At 56.4% G+C, this 13,084-nt stretch overlaps 1 protein-coding gene across 1 annotated transcript in view; it reads left to right on the top strand.

Annotated features, from left to right (window-relative positions):
* TCERG1L (transcription elongation regulator 1 like) overlaps nucleotides 1-13,084 on the top strand; it is a 194,124-nt gene that overhangs the window by 160,474 nt on the left and 20,566 nt on the right. Inside the window, exon 9 of the mRNA XM_043597899.1 lies at nucleotides 12,316-12,451. Within this exon, the coding sequence (XP_043453834.1) occupies nucleotides 12,316-12,451 (136 nt within the window). The remainder of the gene's footprint in view (nucleotides 1-12,315; nucleotides 12,452-13,084) is intronic.

Raw genomic sequence — 13,084 nt, 5'->3', positions numbered from 1 at the left:
CCTCAAGAGGATGGTCCGCCATGAGAGCAGGACTGTGTGCAGGGAAAACGCGGGTGAGGTCAACTCAGCAGACCCAGCCCTGAGTTCGTCCTTCAACTTTTCAACGGGGCAAAGTTCAGTATAGAAAGCAGAGCAGGACATCCGCCCTCCGGGGCCACGTTCCCGGCCTCAGTAACGTCACGGCCAGTGCAGCTCATGTCTGGTCTGTGCCCCCCACTCAGACTATTTGGGAACAAACCCAGGTCCCATACAAATTCCGTTTGGACGTATTTCAGGGCGCAGGACTAACATACCAGGTTTTTAGAAGTTATCCGTAGTCACGCCTGAAAACAAGCAGCAAACAACGATTCCTTAATGTGATCGAATCGCCGCCCGGACGTTGTTCAGATTCCCTTGATGGTTTTCTTTTCTCTTACTCTTCGTTTTCGCACCAGCGTCCGAGTCAGGTTTGCTTTCCACACCCTGCCGATCACCTTCCTGAGTCTGTTTTAGTCTGCGGTTTTCTCCTCTCCTGCCCCAGGTTGGTTGTCTTCATTTGCTTTGAAAGGAATCAGCATTTCCCCCGACCCAAGTCCCGCATCCGTGTCCTCGAGTCCAGGGGCTCCACCGCCCCTGAGCTTCTGTGCGTGCAGCCACACGCACAGGCCGCCCCAGCTCCGGTCTGGTCCACGTTTGGTAAGAAAACCTTACGGCAGCACTGAGCTCCCTCCGCCAGGAGCCTCAGCCTCTCTGGTCACCTGTCTTTTTGTGACGTGAGCGGGTGATTTGTGTAGGGCCGTCATTTCCGTAAGGGTTGTCAAACACCAGTGTGTGAGTCGTCCCACTTTATTTGCACCTGCTGGATTGAACACTTTACGAAGAGCAATGGCCTCATAAACTTTTTGGTTCCCTTAAGTTATAACCCATATAGAAAACAGGATAAAAGCTGGATTCTTCCCCTTCCAAGCTCATTGTCAAAGCCTTGTGCTGACTTGGTAGTGTCCTGCAAAGGCGATGAACTCACGATGAGTTCCCAGAGTTAAACAGTGGATGTGTTTCCCCCTGTTACGGGTCCTGTCCTTTAAAAAACAAGGAGCTTGTTGGGGCGCCCGGGTGGCTCAGTCGGTTAAGTGTCTGACTTCGGCTCAGGTCATGATCTCATGGTTCGTAAGTTCAAGCCTCACGTCGGGCTTTGTGCTGACGGCTCAGAGCCCGGAGCCTGCTTTGGATTCTGTGTCTCCTCCTTTCTCTGCCCCTCCCCTGCTCACGCTCTGTCTCTCTCTCTGTCTCAAAAATAAATAAAGAGGGGCATCTGGCTGGCTCAGTCGGTTAAGCGTCCGACTTCCGCTCAGGTCCTGATCTCTCCGTCTGTGAGTTTGAGCCCCGCGTGGGGCTCTGCGCTGACAGCTCGGAGCCCAGAGCCTGCTTCGGGTTCTGTGTCTCCCTCTCTCTCTGCCCCTCCCCTGCTCATGCTCTGTCTCTCTCTCTCTCTCTGTCTCAAAAATAAATGAAAATTAAAAACAACAACAACAACAACAAAGCGCTTGTCCCTGTCTTGGTGACTGTTGCTTGACTGCCCCGGGCATGAGATGTACCTTTTCAAAATGTAGGTGAACATCTTTTTAATACGAGGAGATTTTCTTGAATTTGTGGGGTTTTTTTTAGAATTTGTTCCATTTTATCCTTTGAGCCTCCTTACTGGCCACTCCAAGGACACAAGTAGGTCTTTGCCTTCCTATGTCACTTTCTTTCACACCCTCTTTGTACCTTTCCTGGTTTCTTTAGGTTTTTCCCTCTCGTTCTTATCTGTTAACCTTAAGGCGTGTTTGTGCGCCTTCTGGTTTATGCTTCATTTCTAATTTGTTTCCCTTTAATTTGTAATTTCCCGCGTCATCCAGCTGTCTTTTCAGATCTTTATTTGGGGCAACAACATGCCCTTTTCCCCCTGAATTATCTACTCTGATACAGGCTGTGATTTTATAACCTCCAGCACAGCCTTTGAAAAGTGAGCTCATTTTCGGGGCACCTGGGTGGCTCAGTTGGTCGAACATCCGACTCTTGGTTTCGGCTCAGGTCACAGTCTCACGGCTCGTGGTTCGAGCCCCGCGTGGGACTCTGCACTGGCAGCTTGGGAGCTGGTTGGGATTCTCTGTTTCCTCTCTCTCCGCCCCTCCCCGACACGTGCTGTCTGTGTCTCAAAATAAATAAATAAACTTAAAAAAAAAGAAAGGAAAGGAAAGGTAGCTCATTTTCAAGTGGTTGGTTACTATTTTCATCAGATTCTTGGCTGACTTCGGGCCTTGCTCCTTCTGTCTGCAGGGGCATCATCGTTCTCTTACTCCTGTACGTGGGGTTGCACGGTGACATTTTTCTGCAGCTCGAGTGAAACGAGAGGGTACTGGGGAGATGGCCCGAGGCGGCATTCCTGGTCACCGGGCTCTGGAACACTCCCTCTCATTGTTGTGACACGGGGATGTGCCCCTGTGTTTGGAGCCTGTCCACGGTGCCCCCCACTTTCACCCTCCTTTCCTTTTCCTTGGTGTCTCTGTGTAATCCCGATAAGTTCACGCCATTTTCTCTTTGTCCTTGTCCCGGGTTTTAACCTGAGGGACCCTTAGCTCGCAGGCCCGGCCACCATGCTGGCTTCTCTGAAGCCGGAGCCCCTCCAGGTCCGGCCCCACCCCTTCCGGGCAGCCGCTGCCCCGTGGCTGCCTCTCAGCCCCGGGGACACGTCAGGCTCCCTGGGCCTCCGCCACCTCCCTGCTTCCTGGGGCCGTCGCTGACACCCGAGGGCCCGCTGGTGCCTGGGGCCTGGCTGTGCCCGCCACAGTGAGAGTTCCCAGGGAAGCCTCCGCCCTACTCGTGAAGACGTCGTCTGCGGGCTGTCTTCCGCGGTCCTGACGGCCTGCTGTAGCGTGAGGATTTGGGGACACTGAGAACTTCTCTGCCTTTGCCTTGTTTCACATCAGGAGGTTTTCCTGTGGTTTAAAGCTTCAAATGTCCAGGAGTCTTGTGTCCCGAGGTGCGTGGGATTGGGCTGATGCGTTCCTTCCGGTGCTTCCCCAAAGTTCTGTCGTGACTGTTGCAATACAAGTGACACGGCAGCCTCCGTGGGCCCCGGCCCACGTCCCCCAAGCCGAGGACGCCCCCACCCCCCGCAAGCCTGGGCGTGCCCAGGATTCAGCACCGGGCCACCAGCCCCGTGCAAGGAGGAAACACCTGCTCGAGGAACAGCGGGGACCCATCCGCGGGCCCCCTGTGCTGCCATCGTGTGAGATCAGGTCCTGGGTGCTGAGGCCCTGTGCGTTCCCAGATGAGACCGCACAGGATCCGCCGAGGTGTTTGAGGACCCCCAGCTGCTGGGAATTTGTTCCGATTTCTCCAGGACAAGCACTGAAGCCAGGACAGCACGGCACCTCACGGAGCTGGGTCGTGAAGCGGGACTCCACTCAGAACCTGCCCTTTTGACAACCAGACCGACCCATTTCTGGAGACAGGGGTCCGAGCTCTATGCAGCCCAGAATGGGGCCGTCTGCCATGAGCCAGGAAACAGCCTTCAGCCGCTGCTTTCCACGGAGGGGACCTTGGCCTTCGAGCGCAGAGATGGCCTTTAGGCTGACAAGTAAGTCTGCAGCTGGCACCCCTCGGTCCCTCCGAAGGCCGTGGCCAGCAGAGCATCGTGTGGTAGGAGGTCCTGGCTGGTCACTGGCAAATCGTAACTGTGTGCACAGAAAGGGGACGGCTGAGTGGTCAGCCCGCCACGGAGGGGTTGGCCTCGGCAGAGCCGGGGTGCCTGTGCTGGTCCCCAGCCCACACCCCCCCTGAAGGTGTCATCAGGGCCCGAAGGTGGGGCCGGGCGAGGAGACACACAGAGGTTTGCCAGGGGGTCCGCGGTCAGTCAGGCAGAGCAGGGCAGCGCTGAGAACCCGAGGTCCCAGGCCCGGCCTGGAGCCTGAGTCCTGCTCCTCCGGGCGCACCTTGTGTCCCTATCAGCCTTGAGCCTCACCTCTGTGTGCAGGCAGGGACAGCCACATCCCTGTGCTCCCACGGCTCCTCACTCCATCCTGCCCGGGACCGGTGCTGAGGCCCCGCAGCCAGGATCCTGCCCATGGCTGCGTTTCATCCGGGAGAGGCGCCCTGCTCGAGGCCACTGCTGAATCCCGACCATCCGCATACGAAGGGCGTTGCTGGAAGAGCCGGCACCCCTGCACCCTCCCACCCCGTCAAGGGACCTGGAGCCCACCCTGATCGATGCGCCAGTCTTCTGACAGTGGCCAGGGGCACGCTACCGCACTCAGTGTCAGGGCTAAAGACCAGAGAATACGCATCTTTCAAAGTTCGCCTCATCTGAAGACTATTTGTTACAACCACACAACATAATGTTTGAGGCCCCACAAGGCAGAGGTTCACAGAGACTTTGATTCCTGCAGAATTTCATATTGTGTCTAACACCAGAGTTACAGGCTGGCAGTATTTTGATGATGAATTCCCAGCCTTCTTTGCCAGGAGAAAGAACAAGTTCTCCCCTTCTATTAAATCAAATAAAAGATGAGACTTCATCCAGCCACATAGAGGACTGGATCCCAGTCTTCGGAGGGTTGTGTGGGTGGTCAGAGGCTGCCAGAGACGATGAAAGTGAAGAATCATCATTACTGTTACCACCACTATCACGTGGCACCATCCTCATCATAGCCATCACCACATCACCACCACCACCGTCCTCATCATCACCACCACCATCGTCATCACCATCACCATCATCACCATCATCACCATCATCATCATCACCACCATCACCACCACCATCCTCATCATCACCATCATCACCATCACCACCATCCTCATCACCACCACCATCATCATCACTACCACCATCATCACCACCATCACCACCACCATCATCATCACCACCATCATCATCACCACCATCATCATCATCACCATCACCATCATCATCACCATCATCATCACCACCATCACCACCACCATCCTCATCATCACCACCACCATCATCACCACCATCACCGCCACCATCATCATCACCACCATCATCATCACCACCATCATCATCATCACCACCATCACCACCACCATCATCATCACCATCACCATCATCATCACCATCATCATCATCACCATCACCACCACCATCCTCATCATCACCACCACCATCATCACCACCATCATCATCACCACCACCATCATCACCACCACCATCATCATCACCACCATCATCACCACCATCATCATCACCACCATCACCACCATCATCATCATCACCATCAGCAGCAGCAGCAGCAGCACTATGTATAGAGCAGCCATTGTGCTAACTACTTTTCAGGCATCATCTCAGTTTTCCCATCTGTAGAGTCAGGATGATAACCATGTCGCCCTGTAGCACTGGGATTGAATGAAGTGATGTAGGCAAAGCAGGAGGATAAGGTTTTACACACAGAATGTCAACAAATATCAGGTATTCATATTACTGCATTTAATTCTTACAACAGATCTTAAGAGTCAAGTACTATTATAATTCCAATTTTACAGGTGAAAAAAAAGGAAAATGATGATGCTTGTCTGAAAATACACAGCATGTTTGGATGAAAGTCCAAGTTCAAAGACAAGTCTGTTGAGATCAAACCATTAATGCCCAACAAACGCTCTGCCTCCTGTGTCATCCCTACAGTGTAGATCTGCCCTCCTCCTCTTTCTCTTCCTGTCCTTCCCCTTCCCCTTCTTCTCTTTTGTCTCCTCTTCCCCTCACCCATTCCTCCCCTCCCCTCCCTCTCCCCTTCCTCCTCTTCCCCCTTGTCTTCTCCTTCTTCCTCTTCCCCTTCTTCTTCTTCTTCTCTGTTTTCTTCCCCTCCTCCTTCTCCTCCTCTTCCTCTGTGTTCCTCCCCTTTTGAGGACAAGGACTATGAAGCTTGAAGAGGCTAATGAATATCCAGAAGACAGTGACCGTGAGCCATGGAAGGGTTCTAGTCTTGCCTGGGTCCTGAAGCGTTGCTCTCAGCCACTTCACATGGCACAGAGCGGTGGATACCAAACCACAGGACGTTTACAAAACAACCTTGTTTTATGAATTCCTTTGACAACTCTTCTCAGAGAGAACAGCCATGCATTCAGAAGGCTTACACAAATGTGTTAATTACATCCAGACAAATTCGAGAGGAAACGCTCAGAAGGACACCATTCTGTGGCTGTAAGAAAGACATCTAAAGACCACAACACCTGTCCCCTTTAGGAAGTGAGACCTGAGGCTCTCCTGCATTTAACGTGTGTCCTAGGAAATCACAGGGAACAAACTCAACCACAGAATCTAAGTCAACAGTTTAGCCGCTGCTTTCTGGGCACCCAGCACGTGCCTAGGGCTGGAGAAGAAGACATGAACAAGCCCTCATGCTGCATGCAGGGACGTGCCTGGCAGCCAGAGAGGCAGATCCCCCGGTGGCTCCAACGAAAGCATCGTGTGTCCGGGCCACCTGCTGCAGGAACCCCACACCTGCGAGTGCAGAGGAGAGAGCGGCTCAGTCACTCAGGGTAAGGTATGGCGTGCAGGCCAGGTGACCAGATGGAAACCAAGCCAGGCCTGTGAGCGGACAAGGGACAGGAAGAGCAGGTGTCAGGATGAAGCGTCACGACGAAGGCACAGAGGTGAGACAGCCATGAAGACAGGAGGCGGGTGGACCGATTGGCAGCCTGAGGAGCTGAGAAAGCACGTGGCTCTTCTGTGGTGATGCCACCAAGAGGCTCACAGGGGACACCTGCGTGGGCTGTGGGCAAACAGAGGCATGTCCTGGAGAAGCTGAGACCTCTCTGCACAAACCAACGTGAATGTTTTAGAAAAAAAGCCATGACCCAGGCGGTCTCCATCCCTGGGAGAGTGAGGTTGGTGCGGTGCTTCCTGGGTTGGGGGGCATGTCGGCACCCCACTTCACACACGGAGACCTCGGGCCCCCGATTTCCAGCCCGTTGCTTCTTCGTTGACAAAACCTGGACCGTCCTGGAGGGTGTGGCACTTTCCTGCCCAGTGAGGATGGACCGGGTTATGGGTTTAATCGTGTCCCCCGCCCCATTCATACGTTGGAGTCCTAGCCCCAGAACCTCAGAATGGGGCCTTATTTGGAAATAGGGTCGTTGCAGATGTAATTAGTTAGGATGAGGTCATTAAAGTGGGCCCTAATCAAATGACTGGTGTCCTTAAAAAAGGGGGCCATTTGGACATGAATGCACATGGGGGAACGCCATGAGACCACGAGGGCAGAGACCTGGTGGATGCCTCTACGGGCCAGGGGACACCAGGTATAGCTGGTGAGCCACCAAGCCAGGAGGGACTGGGGACAGAATCTCTCGACCTCTGAAAGGCACCCATCGGTGATCCTGGCTGAGTGCTGCATGGTTGGGGGGGGGGGTGGTCTGCCATGAATGACCCAGGAGCCCAGGAGCCATGCGGCCTGCCCTGGCCACTGGGGGCGACACAGCAGGCCCTCAGGCACACCTGCTGACAGAATAAAAAAACCCAAAAACCTGTGCCTGCCTTCTGAGGGTGATTCTCTGAGAGTCACCTGGTGTCCCACACTCGAGTCTGATCGTAACTGCCCCCAGTCGGCACAGACCCCACGGGTGAAGTCCAAACAAAACTGCCTCCACTCCAGACACCAGCAGACGGGGGAGTCTCCAGCCTGTCCCCACTTCTCTCTGACTTGGCTGTAAATCCGGGGGTTCTCATAACCTCTCTTCAGGTTTGATGATTTGCTAGAATGATTCACAGAGCTCGGGAGAGCACTGTACTTCAGGTTGTGGTTTTATCATAAAGGGCACAACCCGGGAACAGCCAAACGGTAGAGATGCATAAGGTGAGTTCTGGAAGGGTCCTGGGCCTCTGTCCCTGTGGATTTTGGGTGCACCTCCTTCCTGGGACACCGGCCCACCAGCCAGGAGGCTCCTCCAAACCCACTGGTGTTGGTATATAGGCAGGACGGATTGAATCACTGGCCATGTGACCGAACTCGACTTCCAGCCCCCTCCCTTCCTGAGGGTTCCAGCCCTCTTTTCACGTGCTGGTGTTTCCAGTGGGCCTGGCCCTCCCTTGAACCTGTCTGAGGGCACACCCCGAGTCACCGTGTCTTGTAACCTCAGGGGTGGCCAAAACGGGCTCCTTAACAAGGACACCCCAGTCACTCAGGAAATTCACAAAGAAAGCAGGGACAAAGACCAGACACAGTCGCTATTACCTGATGGAACCACCCCTGTCAGCTCATCGCCCGGCCAGCCGGCCCTCGGCAGAGTGTGGCACCAAGTGGTCACCGGTTGCAGACGATGGTGGTAAAGCAGAAACGCCATCCAAGCTGCCCTCCCCCTGGGAAGCGGACCCAAGGACAAGGAGGGAGAGAGAGGTGGTTTAAATGAAACCAAGGTCACTTGAGACGGGCCACCGGCACCTCGGAGAGCACCGCAGGCTGGCCGTCTCCTGCAGGGACCCCAGTGGTGGCCGTGGCACGTGCAAACACAGTGCTGCCAGGACACTGCTCCCGCCATGGCCGCCCCCCTGCCCATCGCCCACCTGGGAGAATGCAGGGTCGCCGCGGGGCGGGGCTGGTGGGTCCCTCCAGAGGCCACTGCCCTGGGCACTTCCTGCTGCACGTTTTATGACCATCTGGATGAAGATGCGGGAGGCCTCTTACCAAGTTTATAGTCAAAACCAGGAGGCAGAGCTAATCTATGGAAGAATCCAGATGCTGGACTATTTCACCAGGACTAAGCGAGCAGGATCCCGTTTGCATCACAGGATGGAGGTGCTTTGAGGCGTGTCAAGATCGTCTTGTCCAAACCGCCTGGTTTTACCAAAACGAGGTCCAGAGAACTTCCATTATTCGCCCAAGAGTTTGCAACGAGCTGTCCCCACGGAGGCTCAGAAGCACGTTGAATTCTGCACGTCCACGTGTGGCTTCTTCTCCGGAACCGGGCGTCGGCCTTCACCTCCCTCCCGCTCCGGTGCTGCCGTCGGGGCAGCGTTACGGTGAATGCCGTCTATTTGTGCACGGCCTCTCGCGTGATGGTGTTAGAAGGGGGGGGGGGGGGAGGGGAGAGGGGAGGTGGGCGGGTGCTCGGAGGGGTTCGCAGGTTATCTCACGAATCCTCACAGCTCGGTGAGGTGAGCACTGTCATCGCCCCACACGAGGACTCTGGGGTGTGCGGACCTCAGTCCGTCGGTGCGGACCGAGGTTTGGCCTTTGATGTGTCCGGCCCCACGTGAGCTTCCCCGTGGGGTGGCAGGATGATGGCACACTGGCGACTGGACACTGGGGTCAACGGCGGGCGCCTCAGACGTGCGGAGCACCATGCCCCCCAGCGCGCACCTGCTGCGGCGACGGTGCCGCCTCTGGGCCCCTTCCCCTCCTCTCCCGGAGAGAGGCACGTCTGCGAGTCTGAGGCCTCTGGGCACACAGCAGATGTGCAAAGTCCCGCGGCCTGAGCTCCCTCAGCCTCAGATGAGCTCATTAGAGGTCGTCATCCACAAAAAGGAAACGGTGACCAGACGTGCCGCGTCTAGAATCTGGTTGCACGGAGCACGCGTCTGGCGAGTTTTACCAAATAGCCTGCTGCCCTGCGCACGTGGGCGAGGTCGGCAAACCCTGTCGCTACAGACTTGGCGGCCGGGTGGACGTCGCTCGTGCTCACGTACGCAGGCCATTAGCGGTTCGGCTGGACAAGCTCAGTAGCAGTCAGAGGGCAGAGGGAGCCAGGAGCCGGGGAGCTGCCCCTCAGAGTGAAGGGACCCCAGCACCGCGGCCCAGACTTGGGGACCCCTGCTCTGCGGGAAAGGCTGGGCAGGACCAGGCCCTTCTCAACCTATGCACTTGACCTGGAAGATTTCCCAAAGCAGGGTGTCGACCTGGCGAGGGGTCTGCCATGCGGCAAAACTCTTTCCGGATGAGAGGCCTTTCCCACCCACCCGGCCAGCAGGACCTGTGGGCACCGATTACCGTGTCCTTGGGGTTTCTGCCTCTCGTCCCTGGTGATTCGGCCTGAAGCTAGTTGTATCCCAAGTACTAGAATTTGCTTTTTGGTAAAGGTACGACCCTCATTCAGCCGTGAGACTATTAAAAATATATTTAGCAAGTTTGCATTACTTTTGACCAATTCCAATTGAACCGATAGCTTCACAATATGGAAGGCACCCAGCACCTCTGAACAGAGTATTGTGTTGAGTGAGCGGTAAAATGTGATCATTGCTGGGCTTGCAACGTTCCTATTAATCTCACTTCAAGTTACAACACGTGTCTTGTTTCCACACTTCTATTTTTAACTAATGAAAATTTATTACAAAGAACTCCTAATTATACCCTTTGGATTATGATACGATTGCAAATCCACTGGTAATTTTCTTTTCTTGAAATTCCACATAATCACATAAGCAGCAAAGAATGTAAGTTCTCCTGAAATAGTTGGTCTATAAATAAGATTCCCTAATGGGCCGAGCCAATGTTTTTTCTTTTTTTTCCCTTCGCACATTTTGTATTAGGTTGGATTAAGGCATAGCGCAACCCTGGTGAGTGTTAGACATAGAACGTTGTATATTCTCGGCACATCCTGGAGCCGGTCACTAACGGATTTCCGCGGTATCTTGGATAGACAGTGATGGAAAAAGCAGGTGTCAGGAGGCAGGGACCACCTTGGTCCCGGCCACTAAGTGATGGTATGACCTTCAGTGGGCCTGCCCCCTCCCTCCCCAAATGCGTGGATGGTGGAGGTTTGCCGGACAAGCCCTCGCGGGCATCTGTCCTGTGTGAGGCAGGGCATTTAGCAGCGCGTCCGGCCTCGACATCTCCAGGTGCCAGCAGCGCCTCCCCGGCGGTGATAACCACCAATGTCTCCAGGCACCGCTGGGTGTCCCCTTGGGGGGGGGCACCATGCCACACCTGTGTCAGGAAGCCCCTCCCTGTATCTGGCGTAAGTGACTCTCACTGACTAACTCCCAGGGTAAGGCTGGGTTTGCAAAGAAGCAGGGACGTGCCGTGCTCTTGAGGGGCACATCCTCTGCTCTGACGTCTCCACGTAGGTGCTGGCGGGCCCGCAGGAGGTGCTGAGTCCAGGCGCCTCCCAGGGGACTTCTCTTTACAGTTGCTGGTCTGACCCGACCAAAGCGCATCAGAAGTGAAGGTTCTCTGAACCAGGGGGTCTCGGGACACAATGGATTTGCACCGGTCCTTGCGGGAGTCACTGGCCGTGGGACCTGACCGTGGGGAAGCGTGGGGCAGGGTGGGCCAGAAGGAGGCCCAGCAGAGGGTTCCGGGGGGGTCAGAGCGCGTGGCTCTCCAGGCCGGGGCAGGGGGAGAACATGCCTCAGGGCAGAGCCCAGGCTGTGAGGCGGGGCAGGCGCGGCGGCTGGACGGGCTTGTTCCCGTCGGGGAGCAGAGGGTGAGAGGGGCATCGCGAGAGAGCCATGTCTGCTGTTCCCCGAACATCTTGCAGCAACGAATGCCCAGGTGTTTGGGAAGCAGGTTCCCAAATGCTGCTGGAATGAGTTGTGGACCCGAGAGCACCATCGAGCGGCCGGGCGTGCGACAGAAGGCGGGTGCCAGGTTGGTGCTTCGCGAGAGTGGGCTCTTCCCTTCCTCTCGGCCGCCAGCCTGGTAAAGGCGGCCTGTTGGATCCCCTGGTGCCCGCCGGGCCCTGGCTTGTGCCTGCTGCGTCTGGGCGGTGGCTGTGGGCCGGGGGGAACCGGAGGGAGGGAACGGCTCCAGGGCTTGCGGGTCCCACTCTGCACCGATCGCTGCGCAGACTGCCTGGGGTGGGGGTCGAGTTCCCCCTGTTGTCACTGAAACCTCCCTGCCGGGCTAGACCCCGGGACGGCGTTTTCTGTACGCAGGGTGACGACGGGTTGGTCTCCGGTAATTGTCTTCCTGCATTTGTCCAAAAGGAAGGTCTTCCCTGAAACGAAACAAACCCAAACACCAGGAAGAGAGCCGGGTGTGGGCTCCCGTGGTTTGTCAGATGGAAAGGCTTCTTCACCTCCTCTGACGGCCGGGTCTAGGCAGTGAAACGGTGACTCTGGGCTTCCTCCCACCTCGTGGGCCCTCGCACGCACCCACCGCCGCCTTCACTCCCTGCCGGCGCCCCTGGGGTCAGGGTCTCAGCCTCAGCTCTGCCCCAAACGCAACAAAGCAGTCTTCGCCCCAGAGCGAAAATCGCCACCTTTGCTGGGCTGCCTGCACCAGGCTTTGAAAGGTTCTCCGAGTGTCTGCTTCTTAAAGAGTTTCCTGGGGGACTTTTAGGGGTGGGCAGGTGGGTCTCCGAGGGCACGGCTGACTGTCTGTGTCTCGTGCCCTAAAGGACAGAAGGCCACGCGAGTCCTGGGCCAGAGGAGGCAGAAGGAGTGGACCAGGACACCAAGACGCCGCCTCCCCAGATCCTGCTGCCGCTGGAGGAGCGGGTGACCCACTTCCGAGATATGCTCCTGGAGCGAGGGGTAAGGAACCGCTTCGGAGACGTGCACCTGGAGCGAGGGGGAGGGTCCCGAACGCAGGTCACGGCTCCCCTCGGACGCCAGCCACCGAGCGACCACCCCCGCAGCCCCAGGGACGCTTTTCCTCCCGCACTGAGTGCAGGGCGTCGGGCTGAGGCTGAAGCGACACGAAGAGGGGCCCCTGCTTCTGGTCTGGAGGGCGCGGTGGCCGCCCGGCCCCCTCCCCCCCCCCCCCCCCCCCCGGCTCGTGCCGGCCCCGGAGAGGCGGATGGGGGACGGGCACTGGCTGGCGTCGTGTACGGACAGCACCCGTGTTGGGGAGCTTCCTGCTGGAGCCCGGCCAGGTCTCGGGGTCCGTGCCCCCCAGGGGGCGTCCCCTGTTCTAACTTGGACAAGCCGGGACTGTCACACCTGTGGATCCGTTCAACTATTTTCAGTGAAATGAGGATGTCTTCATTATAGTGGACTTGTGAACCTTGTTTTGAATTCAAGAGAGAAACAGTTTAGAACCAGATCTCCTTCCGGTGACTTTTATTTCCAGCTTTGGCTCTCAGGTATAAAATGAATCAGCTCTAATAGCCCACTTGGGCTTGTTCACAGAATGAGGCTGAACGCGGTACCGGGGGCCCTGTGTGG

This window comes from Prionailurus bengalensis, chromosome D2 (genome assembly GCF_016509475.1).
Source record: "Prionailurus bengalensis isolate Pbe53 chromosome D2, Fcat_Pben_1.1_paternal_pri, whole genome shotgun sequence".
NCBI classification, from domain to species: Eukaryota; Metazoa; Chordata; class Mammalia; order Carnivora; family Felidae; genus Prionailurus; species Prionailurus bengalensis.
Note: the sequence above shows the minus strand (reverse complement) of the source record. Positions and strands in the feature narration are given on the sequence as shown.